Here is a 21,090-nt window from a genome sequence, read left to right on the forward strand (position 1 = left end):
ACAAACATTTTCTTCACTAGTCTCCTTTGAGAATAAAAACACATGTTCACAGGTCAGCTGGATAGGATTAGGCGTGCAGCCTATATATAGGGAACAGGGTCTGGCAGGCATTTGTGTGGCCTGGACCTCATTAGTTTTACATTTAGCAATTGAGTTGATCCAACAGTAGATTCTATGGAACAGTTACCCTATGAGGTGCTTCTCAGTAAGGGAGGGAGGGAAGAAGACTGGGAGAAGGTCAGGAAGCAAGAGAAGGAAGGAAGGAAACGTCTGTGGCTACATAAGCTTGAGAAACATTATGTGACCTTGTAATATATACTCCCTCTTAAAGATTTCTAATTCATATAAGCTTACTAAATTTTAGATGCTTTCTGCTGTCTAAAATCCATTTAAGTACATATAACCAGTGTTTCCCTTCAACTCATTTGTCTGCATGCCCCCAACCCCAACACACAAGTGTACCTTTGCACACATGCACACACACTTAACACACATACCACACCTTGCCTTCTCTCATTTATGACCTAATAACCGCTCACAGCTTACTGGAGGACATCCCTTCTGACCTGTTAAATAATGTCCTGATGACATGAAACGATTACTTCAACTTCCCCAGAGAACTTTAAAATGACCCGAGCAGCACTGAAGCCCTAGGGGTTTGCCTCAAAAACCAAAATTATCCCAGGCCTTCAGCAATCATGAGACACTATAGGAATAAATTATGGAAGCTCTTAATCAAATACCCCTATTTTTCGGATTTTAAAACAATTAACATTACTTCAGCCTTTGTAGCTTTTTTTATTTTTGTGTGTTTTTAATTTAAAACTGAACGACCAGTGACCTGCAAGTGGCCAAGCAACCACCGCAGCAGAGATGTCACAACTGTCAGCACAACACTTAGCATCAGGAGAATCTCTACAACTGAATAGCTTTGAAAATAGACACTCCTAAACCCTAGCATCTTTCTTGTCAGACGAATAAAATGATGCTGTTTCCATTCACTTGATCATCCCGAGTGTTTCCCTGGAAAATGGGAGAGGATTTCATGTTTGGAAACACTTCACAGATCAGTGGCCCCAATAACTTAGGTCCCAGAGTGTCTGTTGCAGGGCATGGAGAGTGTGAAGCGGGCAGATGCCAGTGCTTCAGTGGCTGGGAAGGGGATCGCTGCCAGTGCCCATCAGCATCAGCCCAGCACTGTGTCAATTCGAAGGGCCAAGTGTGTAGTGGAAGAGGTACGTGTGTATGTGGCAGGTGTGAATGCACGGATCCCAGGAGCATCGGCCGCTTCTGTGAACACTGTCCCACGTGTCACACAGCCTGCAGTGAAAACTGGTATGTGTTCTCTGACTCCAAACATACAGAAACATACATAAAGCAGTCCTTCATTATAGATGTGTTCGTCCTTTTTTTATTTTGCCTTCCTTAACCTTAGAAGTTGCTGGATCTTCTCTACTAGGTAAGTTGTTATCATCATGCTAAAAAAGAACTGAATGGGGAATTTAGGAATTAGAAAACTTGAATTCGAATTTTTGGCCACTAGATAGATAGTTGTGATAGCATCGGAATTGATCTAGGCATTCACTTCCTTACCTTTTTTGAAATAGGTTTGCTGTTTTAAAGAATAATATTCAGTGTCCATTGTTTTTTCCCCAATTTCATTGAGATATAACTGACATATAACCTTGTTTACACAAGGCTTAAGGTGTGCAACATGATGACTAAAATAATAATGAGGATTATAATAAGACCTGATACAGTTCCATGACAGAATTAAGTTAGATGATTGACATAAAACAAAAATAACCCAACTTTGTACTTGGTGCGTGATAATCCTAGAATAAATGTTAGCTATTATTACTGGTTTTCTTTTATTTTTTATTGTTTTTTAAAGAATTATTGATGAGTAAAAGGTGATATGTTAATGAATGTGACATTGTTGTTTTGTGTCAGTAACTAATTTCCCAGAAACAGTTTGAGCCTGCTCAAAGATCACTACTCTAAACATTACTGTGCCTTCCAATTTGTTTTATTCAAAAATTTTAAGACATTTACTTTCTCAGATTGGTAGCTCAAGTAAATTTTTAAAATTATACATAGCAATTTATGTAACTCTCTTCGGGATGCAGTACTTAAACATAATGTTGAAGTTATTTCTAATGAACCCAACTGAAACTTGAACTGTGTATTCATTGCTAAACTTTTCTAATAGTATAATATATATCCTCTAAAATATTTTTGTTGGTTTTATTTGTGATGAAAGCATCTTATGCATTTCCTACTTTCTTCTCAATACAGAAAATTCATTATTTTGATTTTATACATTATTAAAATATTTCTAGTGGCTAGAATATAATTTTGCCATAGTATTAAATTCAGCCAGTATTACAAATAAATGTCATGGCTTTCTTTCCCAGTTTTACATGGCTGCTGTCTAAAGCAGCACTATTCTATTTTGATATCTTATTTCTTGCAGAAAATACTGTGAGCTACAACCTTTTCAAAGATTAAATGTTTCATGCTGAGTGAAATAAGTCAAGCAGAGAGAGTCAATTATCATATGGTTTCACTTATTTGTGGAGCATAACAAATAGCATGGAGGACAAGGGGAGATGGAGAGGAGAAGGGAGTTGAGGGAAATTGGAAGGGGAGGTGAACCATGAGAGACTATGGACTCTGAAAAACGATCTGAGAATTTTGAAGGGGTGGGGGGTGGGAGGTTGGGGGCACCAGGTGGTGGGTATTGTAGAGGGCACGGATTGCATGGAGCACTGGGTGTGGTGCAAAAATAATGAATACTGTTATGCTGAAAAAAATAAAAAATTAAATCAAAAAAAAAAAAAAAGATTAAATGTTTCATTTCTTTTCATCCTTACAGGAATTGTGTGCAATGCCTTCACCCTTACAACCTATCTCAAGCTATACTTGATCGTTGTAAAACCTCATGTGCTCTCATGGAACAGCATTATATGGATCAAACATCAGGTAAACCAAAGCTTAAAAAGCACTGAAGAGTATCTGCAGAGAATCACATTCCCCGAAAGGGCCCATAATAAATCATCCTAAAGAAAGGACTAACTGCTTCAGTGTTTTCAGTCATCCAGAAATGGTACTCTATAAAAAGAAGCTGAGTATATTTGCCATGGATTGGCTGAATTGTTACATCTCCCATCCAATTATCCAACTAAATTCTCATGCTGTGCCCCTCTGTGGAAGTACACCAAACAGATTTACTACAAGGCCTCAGTGAGCCGAGAGTGGAAATTTCCTGTAGAGTCCTTACAGATAAACTGTGGAGCCTTACTTCTCGTTCGTAACCCAAACTTGCTTCCAGTTACAATGTTCCTCATGTAAAACCAAAATTCACTTTTATGTTTCAGGTGGAGCCAAAAATCCTAAGTAGCAATGATCTGCTTTTGCAAAATATATAACTTAAGAAGGGCCATTCCTTTCTGGTATTTTCCATTCTGATGTAAATATAATTTAGGGGTGAATGATTATAAATGCAGCATAATGGAAAAGGCATGAAACTTTTAGTCTGAAGAATTTGGTTTAACACATGTCCCTTTACACTAATAGACAAGAAATACCAGCCCTCTTACAAAATTTCTCTGAGCCTCAGTTTCCTCATATGTAATAAAGATAATAATACCAAACTCAAGGAATTGTAGGAGATTAAATGAGCCAGTGAATATGAAAGAAATGTGTGAATTAAAAGATGACATGCAAATGGGAGAAACATGTGAAAGCTGTGTTCAAAGACAACTTTCAGATAAAAATTCATTAGAAGCCAAAAGCCAGTACTCTACTTGGCTCAGGTATAAGGTGTTAAAGTACACATGAATTAGAAATTAAGTCTTCTTTGAAGACATTTCTACTGCTACTCTTATTTTTAGTCTCCTCTCCAACCTATAAAGACAATTCCAGCTCTTAGACTGCACAGAAGAATGAACTTTCTCCAGTTTTGTTTCCTTCTTCCCTTGTATGCACAGTGATCTTAGCCCATAATGAATTTGGCTTTGAAAGGAGCCCATGTGCTACCAGCTGGGGCTGCAGCAATCACTGCAGAAAGCCAAGTGCCTTTTCTAATAAATAGAGCCCTTACTGTCAACATGTCATTTATTATGTTAAGTAAACAAACCTACTCTGACCTAAGTGTGGTTACAAAAAGTATTCCCTTAAAGCTCCTTAGGAAAAGCCCTTGCTTGACCTAAACTAAATGAGAGGCATGGCCAAGGCTAAATGTTTGTCTATCCAAATGACATTCTAAAATGCATACAGATTGGAGCCAGAAAATGTCTTCTATCCTAACCCATTAGAAATATTTGTAAAATTTATTGGTAGCTAGGGGGCTCCCCTCCCCTTCACAACTATGGTGGATGGAGAGGGAAAGAAGACTTATTGTTAGCCACCTCTATTATCTATCCACTCAATCACATTTAAAGGGTGTTGTTCTAGTCTTCTGGCTAAGCTCCTCCTGGGCAAGAAGCCAATAAGTGGGATCAAGACACGTGTCCCCTTTAAGGATCTGCTTTAGCTGATTGACTAGTTCTAAATCAGCCAAGGGAAATGACAGTCTGTCAGGATGAAAGGCATGCTTGTCATAAACCTGAAGGTCACTGTGTTAGACTCAAAGGACACCACCTTTGAATAAAGCATGTTGGAGTCTCCCTGTGTGAGAGACCAGTAACAACAGGAAATATGTGCTTACTTTTGGTATTTCTATTCCAATCAGTAGTCCTCTGGACTCCCTTTAGCCTTTCTTTCAAGGAAGCTTATCACTGACCAAAGAAAACAGCTCTAAATGTTCCCACTTGGAAGGAGCCCTTGCCTCATTTCTGAGTTCTTGGCTTATTCAAAAGCATGCTTGGTCATCCCTGCGAATTCAGACACAAATTACCCACGTATGGGTGACTGCTTTTCTCAATCTTGGCAGGTCCCCTCCCAAAAGGCCCTCTCAGAGAGAACTTCAGGCATTTAGGTGAAGTCCCCAAAGTCTGGAGAGTAGGAAGAAAACACATGCCTCTTTAAGTCAGGAGGAAATTTTGTGTATCTGGGGCAGCTAGTGAATTCTGTGGAATACTGGCATATTGTGCAATGTTCCTCTTAGATTAGGGTAATACTTCTGGCATCCACAGAGCCTGCAGACTTTCCAACTAAGGTTTGCCAAAGGTCTGGTGCTAAAACAGAGACTTAGTATGCTCCTCCTCTTAATGCAGCATTTTCCTTTCACAGCTAGTAATTATTTGTTCTTGAAAAAAAAAATACACAGTGGAATTTTTAGAAGAAAAATATGACAGATTTCGTTGACAAGTAAAAACTAAATTATTAAAAACTGAGGAAAGAGATTTGCATATTGTCCTGAGCTGGACACTCCTATTCCCTAGAGGCTACATGTTATATTAACAGAGATTTATACCACACTTTCAAAGGAAATACTTATTCATCTATTAGAATAGTACTGATTTTAGCTTCTGCAGTTGTTTACTTTATTTTCCATTACTGATGTGCAATGAATGAAAAGCAGGCATAACAAGAGAAACATATGCTGATACACAGAGCCATTAAATAATTTTTAAATCCTGTTTTCCACTTAATGATCAACAATGCACACCGCAAAAACTGCCCCTCTCTGACATCGATAAAATTGTATTTGGTTAAGGAATTTGGGTGCATCCCAGTTAATTCAATTAAAGAATCAAGCTGCAAAGAAATAATGTTTTTGAAAACTTTAATTGTGGCTATTCTCCAAAACAAGGTTTTCTCTTGGAAACATTTTAATAATAAATGTGCAATAAAAATTATAGTCTACTTTTTAAATCAATAGTAATGACATTCTTCTGTTTCGAAAATGTAGATTTGCAAATATCTCTGGTCCTCTGGATTGAGATGGAGAACATTGTTTGCTTGTTAGAATCCTTTGATTTACTCATTCCAGTTTTTAATCCACTTATTTGTTTGCTTTATTACAGAATGTTTTTCTAGCCCAAGCTATTTAAGAATATTTTTCATCATCTTCATAGTTACATTCCTGATTGGGTTGCTTAAAGTCCTTATCATTAGACAGGTGATACTACAATGGAATAGTAATAAAATTAAGTCTTCGGCAGATTACAGGGTGTCAGCCTCAAAAAAGGTCAGTGAATTCTAAAAAACAACTATTATCTGTATGTCATTGTCTACTTCCAATATTTAGATGGTTAATTAATAATTTTTTTTCTCCATCAAGGACAAGTTGATTCTGCAAAGTGTTTGCACAAGAGCAGTAACCTACCGACGTGAGAGACCTGAAGAAATAAAAATGGATATCAGCAAATTAAATGCTCATGAAACTTTCAGGTGCAACTTCTAAAAAGATAAAAAGTCCTTTATGGGGAACTGGATTTTTAATAATTGCTCCTAAAAACATATAATTTTAGAAGTCACAGGAGGAGACAAACTGTTCTAGATCATGCTGGTTGCTGGTTGTCCACTTGAATGAAGACTGACAAGCATCCTCATTATCATGTGACTCACATCGCTGCTGAATTTTTCAGAGAAAAATGTGTCTTACTACTGTTTGAGACTAGTGTCATTGTAGCACTTTACTGTAAAATATAACTTATTTAGATCAGCATAGAATGTAGATCATCTGAAGAGCACTGATTACACTTTACAGGTACCTGCCATTCCTATGCTTCCCAGAGAGAGACAATGCTATGTCACTACAAGGGTACAGTAATCCCTGCACCAAACATGCGGATGAAAAAAACAAAAGGCAGTTATACTACTGTTGCCACACACTTCAACACTTGGCAGTGAAGAGACAAGAACATCTAAATGAATAAATGATTAGCGTCTCACTTATTCAAGAGGTTAATAGATAAAATCTTAATTTTGAGGGATATTGCTTTTGAAACAGAGTAGTGTTATGCATGTGTTTATGTTTTCTGCTTCTTACAAGATACTAATTTCAACATTCTCTCTTTGCCTTTATATTTTTTCTTTCTTACAGGATAAGTTTATATATGTCACAGATGACTGGATTATATAAGTGCTAAGTTACTACTGCCATAAAAACCTAATAATACAATGTCACTTTATTAGAATACTGATTTTTAAAGCTGAATGTTTAATAAGGGACACTGTAAAGTAACATCAAAACCAGACAGCTTCATTGTGTGTAGACGTGGAGTCTTATATACCTTCTCACCTGATAAACTGGATGTTTCACCATTTCATTTGTCTAATCATCAGGTTGAAGATCACAAGGCGTTTAGAAACTCTGCCTCAAGCAAAGTGTCATATTCCTTAGTGAGTTCTCTCAGATGTTTACTTCAAGTAGACATTAGCATTTTTCTAATTAAAAGCTATATTAAGCTATATTATTTTCACCCTTCCGTGCAGCCTAAGGAGTTCTTTTCCTTAACCACCTAAACCGTACTCACAAGAATTTTAAAAGTATACAATTGGAGGAGGAGAGACAATATCTTAGAAATAAGCTAATTCATCCTTTTACTTAGGGAACTGAAGCTCAGAAAGTTTAAATGATATCTCAAAAAACACCCAAGTGATTAAGTGGTAGCCTTTGAAGAGAACTTTTATCTTCTTATTGCCAGGCTTGTGTTCATTCACAGTATCATGCTACCTCTTGAATCTTTAAAATATTTCACTGGAAGTATTTTTCAATGTAATTAACTGAAGTCTTCAGTAAATGGACAAGAGAAAATTCCAAAGCAAAGCAGAAAAGCATAACTCAAACTGAATTCCATGATTGGCTTCCAGTCTTTCCTGCTAATCAGCTTCTAAGAGAATGCTGCATGGCCTAACTACAGGGATATCCATTCACACCACAGCTTGTGAGCTGTGCAGAGCTCAGCCAGAGAGCCTGACACAGAGGCCATGAGCTTTTACCTTCCCCCATGGAAACTTCTTCACAATTAAGTCCCTACGGACTCACTGAGTCTGATTTTATTGGCTATAAGTCCAATAAAGTTTTTACCTTCCCCCATGGAAACTTCTTCACAATTAAGTCCCTACGGACTCACTGAGTCTGATTTTATTGGCTATAAGTCCAATAGTCCTGTGTGTAGTACAGAGCTTTGCTTATGAAAACAAAGGAATTTGTTTCAAATGTTTTATGATTAACTTCCCAAATTTCTCTTCCAGCACTTGAAGAAAGGCCAGATATTTGCATTTTAATGAAGACTAATTCCCACCCCATATTTTACCCCAAAGAGGATTTTAAAACATATAATAAGTTGTTCTGGAGCAAACAAGCACAGCAGCTCCATTAACTGTTCCCTATAGCCAAGCCATTATGATGCTAAATTGAACTGTATTTCCTTCCCCAATGAGACTGGGGACAATGACATGATTCAGTACTGTGACTCACTTGTGTAAGATACCTTTGATCACCAGGGATAACGTAAAGATCATATTCTGCAGGCTGCCTATCACACACAGTATCCATTTTTAAAGAAAAATTGGATACCTGATAGCTCTCCAAAAGGAAAAAGTGGAAAACATTCATTCATTAAAATGCTGACAGTTAAAAAAAAAATGAACATCATAATGTTCGAAAACTAATCTCCATGTGGAATGAATTATCCAAAGGAGCATAATAAAATGAAACTCTTAAAAATCAAGGGTTTATATTTTTATACTCTCACTAGTTTGCACTAATATAATAGACCAAGGCTGTTATCATAGGAAAAGACAAACTTCCAGATAGGCAGTTCAATGCTTGATGATGATTGTAGTTATGCTTGTGATGTCTTATGCTTTCTTTTTTTACTTAAAGACCTAATTCTTAAAGATTTTAGAGCTTATATTTTACTTGAACAATGGATATTTTCCTGTAAAATGGCTTATGAGAAGAGAATTAATATTTGACTAGTTAGAATTAATTAATAGGTAAGGGAAAACAGGGTATTCTTATTCTTAGATTAAATAACTTATGTAAATAGAGACTATTTTCAACTAATATGATCATACAAGCCTTTTGAGATTTGTGATATTAAACATATAATGAAATTTTAAATAGTTAGCAAAGAACTTGAACAACACTTTTGGTACGATAGCATTTTTGTGCTCTAAAGTACGTAATGATTTAGAAATGTGATATATATACACTACAATATAACTGTATGCATTTTATTTCTCTGGGGAGATCTTTACACCATAGTGTACATGGATTTATAAACATTTGATATCTTTTTTAGACACTTATTAATATGTATGAAGCCATAGACATGCTCTGCAAGACTCAAAAATTCACTTAAAAATCTGATTATGTACTGAATGTTCAGTGTAGCTGTGGTTATAAGGATAAAAAAATCTAAGGTTAACAGAGTAGATTTATTTGGAGGCAAATTTTTCAAAACTTAAAATTGGTAGATGCATCAAATAGAACACTTCACAAAAGAATAAATTCCAAATTCTTAAGAAACATTACTTAATCCCATTAAAAATATTCTTATGTATGACAAGTATCCATGAGACACTGAAATATGAGTATGATGAAGTACAAAAATTTTTCTCCATAGAATTATATTCCTTCTGGTTACAAGGTATAGTAAATTAGACTCAATGACTTTTCCTTCCTTTCCTTGCTTCTGGTTTTCCTACTCACTATTCTTGAGATTGCCCTAAAACTCTAAGCTCAATAAGGCTTATTATAAAAAATGACTCAACGTAATGGTATAAGGGAGTTCTTCATTTCCAAAAATCTCTCAATGATTTCAAGACATACACATTAAAAACTAAGAATTTAAAATTTTCACAACCATTTGAGCTTCTTTCAGGTCTAAAGGGTTTGCAATCTGTATCTTTAATAAAAGTATTGAGTGAAATATAGCTATTTGGGAGTTCAATCATGTGTATTTTGTATTCTGTTTTATATACTTAATATTTAATTCACAACTCTCCTTATTTATATTGACCTTAAGAACTCCATTTCATTCAGTGCAAACAGATATATTTTCAGAGAAGTATAAAACTAGTATTCTTTCAGATCGTTTCATTTTTCTTTTATAATTACTGTATGGCTAATTTATTATGGGTAACTGATTATATGTATTCATATTTCATTGATTCTAAGATATCTAGTTTTCAATTCCACATTTCTAAAATTGTGATACATCTTGCAATTGGCATCTTAGATGCAGTGCTTGAAGTTGTACTTGAATAAGTATTAACTAATTCACTTTTAAATGTTCATGGGGATAAGGACACTCCTTTTTCTTATAAATATATTTGAGAACCCATTTATGATAATATGTGAGGCCAATTTTCAGTGCACTGAATCACATACAACTCATCATGAAGCCTGTCTGATTACGAGCTCAGACCCTGTAGATCTTTAGGTTATAAAAGCTCTTTCATCTTCCTATGTCTACTTTATGCTAGTGGCTTTGATTTCAGCAAAACTAATTGATAAGAATGGGTGGGTTTCTCCCAGCTTTGCTAACAAATTTTTAATCTTTCTATTCCTTTCTAAAGAATACTTTCATATGATCATCTCACTTTAAACAAAATTAACTGGAAAAATATAAGAAACCATCATAATTAGATTATGTAGCATCTTGTATATCTTACGTCAATGACAGAAGAAAAATATGATACAACCAATCAGTACTGTAGGAAAAAAACTTTCCCTTCAAGTCCTCTCATTTTTTTATACTTCTTTCTCATTTCTGCCTTTTTGTTTGACTTTTTTCTTTGGCTTTGATAAATTTACCTTCAAGCCTATATAACGACTGTCATAAAACTGCATACTTAAGTTATTTGAATTATATGAAACAATTGGTCAGCTATCTGGGCAGCTGTTAATGAAATATCTGAGAGTAACAACACTACTCTTTTATCTACCTGGCATACTTTCCTGCATAAAATCTATCTTTGTAAGCTAAGTCTATTAATCAGATTTCCAACCTCTGTGACCTATTTCAGTAAAAATTATTTAATCTAAGAATATTAAAAAAGAAAACAAACAAACAAAAAAAACCAAATGCAGTTATTAAGGATATAAATTGTGTGATTTGTGTAAAGAACACTTACTAACTTTACACTGTATCACAGATAAATGTGATTTTGATAAGAATTCCCCACAATGACAAAATTTATGGTACAGAAACTTTAAGAATGTTGAACATGAAATATTTTAATTCTAAATTATAAGAAAATATAAATTTGCACATAATATAGAAAATAATTTTGTGTATATTTAACATAACTCTAAAACTATTTTACATTTACCAGTTACTTCATTAAAGTTTTTTAAACATCTTCAAAAATAATTTAGTAATGTTTTTAAGTTAACAGTAACATAACCTTATTTGTTTCATTTAACAAGTCCTGTCTTTGTAAAAAAATTAATATAGAGTATTTTTAAATTAAAATATTTGAATTTAAAATAGCTCTTATGAAAGAAACAAATTCTCATTAAAAAAGTTTCTTACTATTTCTGGCTTTGAATTATAAGTAGTTAAATCTCCTTAAATGATGCAGAAAATTGGGGAATAAGATAATTTCAGAAAATATACTATGAACCTGTTCATGCTATTCTGATTGACTACTAATTTCTGTTTTATGTATTTATTAAAGAGCTGACACTGTAGTTTGTTGTGAGATGTTTATTTTTCTAACAGAGCTTATAATAGTTATGACAAGGCATTTAATTAATGCATCATTCTGTTTAAAAGTAGGTATTAATCAATATGAAATTTTATGTTTTAAAATAAATATGTAAAGATCTAAGAATGCACAGAATACTTCTTTGTTTACCATTGTGTGTTACATGACCCTCAGAGCTGCCAGAAAATATCATATTTTCATACAAGGAAATTTAATATCATCTGTACATTGTCACTGGTAAATTATATAATTCCAAAAAGCTACTTCTAGAAAGTTACAGAGCCAATGATAAAGATGTGGGGCCATCCAAATTTCTCTCTTCCCTTTTGATAGCTGCCCAAAAGTGAAAGCAGAAAGAACATCCAAATTACAGAGAACTAAAAAATTAGCTAAAAGGTAAGTCAGGCTTTTTTTTACCAGCCAGAAACTTCTACCATCACCTTGATACAAATGTAAGATGTTCATGAACTTCAATTGCCCATTCTTGAGAGTCATATTTTAACAACTGAAATTTATAAAATACCCTTATGTTGTGATTTTCCTCTGTTTAACTGAGGGGCAAGAGTAAAGCAGATGAGGGGACAAGTTAAAAGTCAAATAAGACATGTGGACAGATTGCCTGTCATTAAGGAATTTCAATAGTTTGAAGGAAAAGGTATGTGTAGCACATCTAGAACAGTTGCACTGGGAAGATCAGATGGAATCTATCAGAAAGTCTCACAAGGACTTTATTTTTGAGAATTCACCCCAGATGGGTTCAGACTACAGTCTTTGAGGCTCATAATCATGATTCTGTTATGAGTGCTGTTTGGCCCCATTCTTCCTTTCCACCTTCAATAACAGGATCCAAGTTTCAGTAGAGCACATAGCTAAGACTTAACTACACAGACTCTTTTGCAGCCAAACAATCAGAGGACTAAATTTTGCTGGTGAAATGGGAGAGGAGGGAGTATATGCAACCTGGATCTCACTTCCCCTTTCTCTCTCTTTGTCATCTGGAACAATTGGAGCAGATATCTTGGCCAAGGAAGTCCTATGCTGAAATTGTCAGAGCTTCCCCTTCAGCCATCAGCTGCTTACCTCAAGATTGATACCTGGTAGGGAAATAATTCTTTTAGCTAAACGACTGCATTTGATGTTACAGCAGTTGATGTTATAGCAGATAATCTACACTCTAACAAAGTATTCTTTATATAATTGTCTCACTGAATCTTCAGCAATTCTAACTAGCATTTCCTTTGATTTTTCAAATAAGAAATTGAGGCAAGGAGTTGTTAAGGACCTTGTATAAATACACAGAGCCAGCAAGTTGCCAAGGCAGAATTCATGCCCAGATCTGTTTTTGTCTCCATAAATGACTGATTATATGTTCTGTGAGGATAGATTTTGCTAGTTTAACTAATTTTATTAGTTGAAATATGTCCCCATGCACCCCCCAAAAATGTGCAATAAATTAACTTGGAGAGTTAATGTATGTGCAAAAGTACTACAGAGGAAAGAGTGAATAAACCTTAAAAATGAAAAAAAAAATTGCTAATGGATTCATGTTGGAGCTATAGCAAAGTTGGTCCACAGAGAAGAGGGTTTGGGTTGGACACTGAAGGAAAGGTGAGGGTGGATATATAGAAATGTGATGTCAGGGAGAGTTAGGGGAATGGTAAAGCAGATAAAAGTGAGAGTTCCATGTAAGAACACTGAAATCTTGTTAAGATACAGCACTGGATAATGAAAGGCAATAACCTACAGGTCCTAAGTTATGAATTTGACTTCCAGGGTTAGAAGTTTGATTTTGGCTACTAGGAAAAAGCAAGCCCTAAAGTTTCTACATAGAAAAATGATATTATTAGAATTATATGTAGTTATCCGTATTATATGGAATTATATGTAATTACATATACCCACAAAAACCAAATATAATTTCTTAATTAAACATTAATTTCATACCCTCTAATGCTGTCAATACTTTTTAATACTATTAAGGTTGAATCACTATGTTGTACACTGAAACGAATATAACATGTGTCAACTTTACTGAATTAAAAATTTCTTTTTAAATATTAGTAAGTATTGGGGCACCTGGGTGGCTCAGTGGGTTAAGCTTCTGCCTTCAGCTCAGGCCATGATCTCAGGGTCCTGAGATCGTGCCCCACATTGGGCCCTCTGCTCAGCAGGGAGCCTGCTCCCCCACCCCTTGCCTGCCTCTCTGCCTACTTGTGATTTCTCTCTCTCTCTGTCAAATAAATAAATAAAATTTAAATAAATAAATAAATAAATATTACTAAGTATTTAATGCTATAAGATACTTTTTATACCCAATTCAAATACTATTTAGTACTAATGTAAAAAAATTGGAAGTATACAAAAGCAGAAAAAAATTCAAAATCCAACTTTCTAATACTAATCACTTTCACATCTAGGTATATTTTCATTTTATTTTTCTATGTACTTTCCCATTTTTATTGTGCAAATAATGCATATTTATTATAAAACATCCAAAAATACTTACGCTGTACAATTCAAATAAATACTATTCCAGTCTGACCACCAAGCATTGACCATAGCCATTATTTTCTAGAGATATATACATGTTTGTATCTAAGATAGAAATACGCTATGAATAGTCTAGTATAAAAATATTTTTTATTCAAAAGAACTTCAAAGTTTTTCCATGTCAAGGTTTAAACAATCTTTAATAGGTATATATTATCCCATCCATGAATGTGCCACTATCTCTTATATTTACTGAGTAAAGAATGAGCAAGATATGATACCAAACATAAAATATTGGTTAAACTTCGGTATTCAATAAGAGGAGACTGGGTAAGTAAGTTGTTTTAAAATGGGAAGGATTTGCATATTTATAATGGCAAAGAAGAAGGAGCCAATGTAGAGAGAAATGTTTATGTTGGGGAGGTTTGGACTGGTCTAAGGTACCATAAGAAAGCATTTCAAATTGTGACAAAAAGGAGTCAATGAAATGAGCTTGAAGAATTTTTCTGAAAAAGTAAAGATCTAGACCAAAGTACAAAGGGAGTGAATATGAGCTACTACTGCAAGGAAGATTTGAGAGAATTTGGGTACTGGCTAGATAATAGGTGATAAGGAAAGAAGTTAGTGGAAGAGAATTCCAATGCCAACTCTAAAAGTCACTATAGACTTCTATCCAAATAGAATAAAAGTTCCAATCTGGTCTCACTAACCACATCATTCTTGCCAATCTGTGACTTTTAAACTAAATTCTAACTTCATCAAAATATTTGGCCTGCCAAAACTAAAGCTGTGAATTTTTAAACCATGTCAACGATCATGCTTTCAAAATTATCAAAAGAAGCCTAACTGCAAGATAGGCAGTATCTCCTTTTAAGCAGTTATTTATATATGGATAATTTGATCATAATTAGAAGCAATGGTAGGCTACCCAAGAAAGATAAATGATTATATTGGTTTTTGAATTGGCAATCCTTTAGCTCTTATTCAGATTGGTGCATTATTTAGCACTTAGGGGCTGGTACCGTTTAGACTTCTTCCAGTGAATTGCTTTAAGTTTGAAAACAAAACAAAACCTTCAGACTATAGTGATAAGAGAAAAACACTTTCTTCACTGCATGCTATCAAGCTCTGTGCTGTTTTTCCATTGTTATGACTACAAAATACATTCTAACCATCATTAAAGTCATGAGAGATAATCATCCACTTAAGAAAACCTTAATTTGACATTAACAACAACTTATTTTACATTTTCCACTATTAAATTATAAGCTGGAAGTCCATGGTTTTCAAGAGGCAGTCCCCAGATCTGCAGCATCAATGTCACAGGAAAACTTACTAGAAATGCAGATTTTGGTTTCTACCCCAAATCTTCTGAATCAGAAACTCTGGGAATGGGGCTCACTGATCTGTGTTTAATACACTTTCTTAAATAACTCTTATGCATACCAAAGTTTGAGAACCATCTCCATAAACAGTGAAAACTAGAATCAATAGACCATAGCTATGGGTTATGCTTACTGTTCAGTACTTGATACTCAATACTTAGTACAGGTACTCAATAAATAAGTGCTGAGTGAGTCAATGATGTTCTGATTTCTCTGAGCCCCTGAGACATGTCCCAGAGAAAAGACTGCTCAAAATTTGCTTGTCATTTTTTATAGTTAAAATCAAAGTAATAAAATGAATGTCTGGCCTGTTATTTAAAAAAAAAATAAGGTTGACTTCAATTACTTTTTTTTTTTAATTTTATTTTTTATAAACATATATTTTTATCCCCAGGGGTACAGGCCTGCGAATCACCAGGTTTACACACTTCACAGCACTCACCATAGCACATACCCTCCCCAATATCCATAACCCCACCCCCCCTCTCCCAACCCCCCTCCCCCCATCAACCCTCAGTTTGTTTTGTGAGATTAAGAGTCACTTATGGTTTGTCTCCCTCCCAATCCCATCTTGTTACATTTATTCTTCTCCTTCCCCCTTAACCCCCCATGTTGCATCTCCTCTCCCTCATATCAGGGAGATCATATGATAGTTGTCTTTCTCCGATTGACTTATTTCACTAAGCATGATACCCTCTAGTTCCATCCACGTCGTCGCAAATGGCAAGATTTAATTTCTTTTGATGGCTGCATAGTATTCCATTGTGTATATATACCACATCTTCTTTATCCATTCGTCTGTTGATGGACATCTAGGTTCTTTCCATAGTTTGGCTATTGTAGACATTGCTGCTATAAACATTCGGGTGCACGTGCCCCTTTGGATCACTACGTTTGTATCTTTAGGGTAAATACCCAGCAGTGCAATTGCTGGGTCATAGGGTAGTTCTATTTTCAACATTTTGAGGAACCTCCATGCTGTTTTCCAGAGTGGTTGCACCAGCTTGCATTCCCACCAACAGTGTAGGAGGGTTCCCCTTTCTCCGCATCCTCGCCAGCATCTGTCATTTCCTGACTTGTTAATTTTAGCCATTCTGACTGATGTGAGGTGATATCTCATTGTGGTTTTGATTTGTATTTCCCTGATGCCGAGTGATATGGAGCACTTTTTCATGTGTCTGTTGGCCATCTGGATGTCTTCTTTGCAGAAATGTCTGTTCATGTCCTCTGCCCATTTCTTGATTGGATTATTTGTTCTTTGGGTGTTGAGTTTGCTAAGTTCTTTATAGATTTTGGACACTAGCCCTTTATCTGATATGTCATTTGCAAATATCTTCTCCCATTCTGTCAGTTGTCTTTTGGTTTTGTTAACTCTTTCCTTTGCTGTGCAAAAGCTTTTGATCTTGATGAAATCCCAATAGTTCATTTTTGCCCTTGCTTCCCTTGCCTTTGGCGATGTTCCTAGGAAGATGTTGCTGCGGCTGAGGTCGAAGAGGTTGCTGCCTGTGTTCTCCTCAAGGATTTTGATGGATTCCTTTCTCACATTGAGATCCTTCATCCATTTTGAGTCTATTTTCGTGTGTGGTGTAAGGAAATGATCCAACTTCATTTTTCTGCATGTGGCTGTCCAATTTTCCCAACACCATTTATTGAAGAGGCTGTCTTTTTTCCATTGGACATTCTTTCCTGCTTTGTCAAAGATGAGTTGACCATAGAGTTGAGGGTCTATTTCTGGGCTCTCTATTCTGTTCCATTGATCTATGTGTCTGTTTTTATGCCAGTACCATGCTGTCTTGATGATGACAGCTTTGTAATAGAGCTTGAAGTCTGGAATTGTGATGCCACCAACTTTGGCTTTCTTTTTCAATATTCCTTTGGCTATTCGAGGTCTTTTCTGGTTCCATATAAATTTTAGGATTATTTGTTCCATTTCTTTGAAAAAAATGGATGGTACTTTGATAGGAATTGCATTGAATGTGTAGATTGCTTTAGGTAGCATAGACATTTTCACAATATTTATTCTTCCAATCCATGAGCATGGAACATTTTTCCATTTCTTTGTGGCTTCCTCAATTTCTTTCATGAGTACTTTATAGTTTTCTGTGTATAGATTCTTAGTCTCTTTGGTTAGGTTTATTCCTAGGTATCTTATAGTTTTGGGTGCAATTGTAAATGGGATGGACTCCTTAATTTCTCTTTCTTCTGTCTTGTTGTTGGTGTAGAGAAATGCAACTGATTTCTGTGCATTGATTTTATATCCTGACACTTTACTGAATTCCTGTACAAGTTCTAGCAGTTTTGGAGTGGAGTCTTTTGGGTTTTCCACATAGAGTATCATATCATCTTTCCGTAGAGTTCTGGAAGACGGGAATGAAGATGGCGGCCTCCTGGTCTCCGGCCCGGAGGAGCCGAGAGCCCGGGGCCCCACTCCGCAGTGCGCCCTCAGAGAACAGCGCCCAATTACTCCTGTCACCCTGGCCTCTGGCCGCGCTCCGAGCTGACCGAGCCTGCGACCGGTTCAAGGTAACCCCGAGTTTAGAGCTTACTCCTCGGCTCTGTCTCTGTAGCCGGCTTCCCTGTTCTAATACCGGTAAGCTCTGCGACACTCAGACACCCCCGATCCTTCTGTGACCCTGTGGGACCTGAGGCCGTGCTGACCCCGCCTGGGCTTCACCCCAGTTAAGCTTCTGGAGCGATGTCCCTCAGCGGAACAGACTTTTAAAAGTCCTGATTTTGTGCTCCGTTGCTTCGCCGCTTGCCAGGAGCCGGCTCCTCCCCCCGCGGTCTATCTTCCAGTCGCTTTGGATTCACTTCTCCGCCAGTCCTACCTTTCAGATAGTGGTTGATTTTCTGTTTCTAGAATTGCTGTTCTTCTCTTCAATCTCCCGTTGGATTTGTAGGTGTTTGCAATCTTTAGATAAGCTATTTAGCTGATCTCCCGCTACCTGAAGTAGTCTCAGCCTGCTACTTCTCCGCCATCTTGACTCCCCAACCGACTTCAATTACTTTTTATAGCAAGCCTAACATCTCCAGTGTATTTAGAGGACTAGATTAAATATTTTTATTATCTATAGCCAGTTACCATTTTTCTATCACTGAAACCCTCTCTGTTCATTCCAAAAGCTATATATCTTTATATTTGTGTGCATGCATGAAACATCAAAGGATCTCAACCACTATCTTAATTAATAGGGAAATTCTAATATGGCCTATAGAATTCCATCTTTGTCAGAGAACTAAATCTTCTCTTCATACTCTCATCCCCACCAAAGTATACAACTTCTCTCCTTCCTCTTCCCTTAGTGACATGAGTGTCCTGGTCTATTGTCTTTAGGGAACACAAGGGGGACAGCCACATCAAGGACAGCTGGGCAGAGTATCCTTTCCATTCTGCTCCCTGGTTAGTGGAGTAGAAAATCATTATGGTCCCTCTTATTTTTAGTAATCACTTTTGTTTATTTTTCTTCTCTCAGGTCTAATTCACCCCTTTTTTCCTTGGCCCAGATCCATTTTTATCTTGTCTTGAAAAGAGAGAGAGAAAGAAAGAAAAGATCTACAGACAACTAACCACATTTGTCTTTAGTCCACTAAATTTTGCACTTGTTTTGGTAGTACTTGTTTTTGTGTGGGCTGGAAAAGGGAAAATAACCCTTATATTTCCAACGAATAGCAGAAGGGAAAGAAATATACATATGTGTATGTAACAGACAGACCCAAAGAATAAAAAATGGTACTGAGAACTGGTTCTGGGACTATGGATCTCTGGAGCAGAGGAAATAAAAAGAGGATAGAGGAGGTAGAGGAAAAAAAAAAAAGATTGTTTAAAATTTTTTTGAAAGATACTTGCTGTGAGTCTATTTCATCTCTCTCCAGGGATAGGGTGAAAGATAGTCCTCCTAACTACCAGCCAGTGGGGTTTCCAGGGACGCACTGTAAGCTTTGAAATGTATTCCTACATCTGGGAGACAAGAAGTCTGATGACTTGCTCATGCCAGAGAGAAGAGACTTCATCATAGACTGGTGCTGACAACATGGAAGGCTATATTCTGGGTCCTACCTCTTCCTAGGAAAAGGGGATGAATGGCTAGTGCTACTACGTATGTCTACCTTAATTCTCACTAAATGTCTATTCTTATTCTACAAGTTACAGTATAATTTGAAACAGAATAAATAAGTGCCATTTTCTTTCCTTTCAAATAGCAAAACAGTGTCAGACTCTTCTCAAGAATGATTTTGGATCTAATTTACAACTTCCTTTCTGTTCACCAGAGAATCTGAAAACAACAAAAAACATGTATTGAAAATATTTCTAAAAACACTTTTAAAAAGGATTTAGAGGAGGGGTTCCAAGATGGCAACATAAAAGATCCTGAACTCACCTCCTCCCACAGACACACCAAATCTATAGCTATAAATAGATCAGTTCCCTCTGAAAAAGATCTGAAAACTAGATCAACTGCTCTACATAATAAAGAACAAAAGGACAATGAGAGGGGTAGGAAAGGCAAACACACTGTCCAGAAAAAAAAAAAAAAGCCTACACCTGGTACAGAGACACACAATAAGAAGGGATCTTACTAGAGGCATTTCTCTCAGATGAGCAAGGATTAGAGACCCTTACCCCTGAGATCTGCACCAGAGAGACAGCTCCCAGAATATTTGGCTTAGAAAATCAACAGGACTGATATCTGGAAGTCCCAAAGTGCTCTAGGAAACTGAATTCCTCCTCTTGGATGGCTCACATTCAGTCCTGCTCACCTTGAGACCTGGTGAAAAAATGGCAGTTTGAAAGCACCTAGACAATATGAGAAAGATTCATTTGCTGATCTGGAAGCATCAACTGAAAGGGTTCAATCAGTTGAGAAATTCCCTAGAAGCAGAAACTCTGATGGATGCCACTGCTGTACTTGCCACACAGCCTGGTAGCACAGGTGGATGAGTTTGGATGGAGCATCCTCCTGCTGCTTTGTTGGGATGAGCTGGACAAGGGATCACAATACTTGCTGAGGCCAGAGAGCATGTGTGGTTGTAGCACTCCCCTACTCCCTAAGAAGGGCAGGTCACAGAGTTTTCCTGCTCGCCAGCTAAAGTCTGCAAGTATAGCCAACTGCAACACTCCTCACTCCCTCACACCCCCAACACCCTGGAGCCCGAGGCTGGCCAGTATGAGAGGTCGAAGCATTATCTTGCTCTCAGCCTAAAACTGGTACATGTGCAGACAAGGCACTTTCCTGCTGCATTGCTGAAGCCTATGGAAGGGCACATTCAAGAAATTTTCCCCCTGCATTTCAGAAGCCAGCAAGCAGTCTCCACCTAATAAACTCTCCAGCAGCCTTCCTAAACCCAGCAGGCACATACAATCCACATAGGGGACACTCCTTGATTACCTGGCCCTGGTGCCCCAGTGGGTGGACATTCCAGAGTTCCACAGGACTATAACAATCAGAAAGACAGTTCTTGGCAGGCTGCCACACCCAGGGCACTGCACAGACAGCAGACTGAAAGAAGCCCAGTCTTCCTATGAATAGGTCTATTTACTTAGCCTAGAGCTTCGATCTGTGATCTTTCTTCACAATAATGTAGATGGACTATCAGAAAG

The 21,090-nt window shown here is 36.6% G+C and overlaps 1 protein-coding gene across 3 annotated transcripts in view; it reads left to right on the forward strand.

Moving 5' to 3' along the window:
- The window catches only part of ITGB8 (integrin subunit beta 8), an 80,992-nt gene extending 69,393 nt beyond the window's left edge, over positions 1-11,599 (forward strand). For all 3 annotated transcript variants that reach the window (XM_047695403.1, XM_047695404.1, XM_047695405.1), the window contains 5 exons: positions 1,110-1,335; positions 2,879-2,985; positions 5,973-6,136; positions 6,230-7,923; positions 8,013-11,599. In XM_047695403.1, coding sequence (XP_047551359.1) covers positions 1,110-1,335; positions 2,879-2,985; positions 5,973-6,136; positions 6,230-6,352 — 620 coding nt within the window. In that variant the 3' untranslated portion in view covers positions 6,353-7,923; positions 8,013-11,599. The remainder of the gene's footprint in view (positions 1-1,109; positions 1,336-2,878; positions 2,986-5,972; positions 6,137-6,229; positions 7,924-8,012) is intronic.
- The last annotated feature ends 9,491 nt before the right edge of the window (positions 11,600-21,090 follow it).

This window comes from Lutra lutra, chromosome 11 (assembly GCF_902655055.1).
Source record: "Lutra lutra chromosome 11, mLutLut1.2, whole genome shotgun sequence".
In the NCBI taxonomy this organism is placed as follows: Eukaryota; Metazoa; Chordata; class Mammalia; order Carnivora; family Mustelidae; genus Lutra; species Lutra lutra.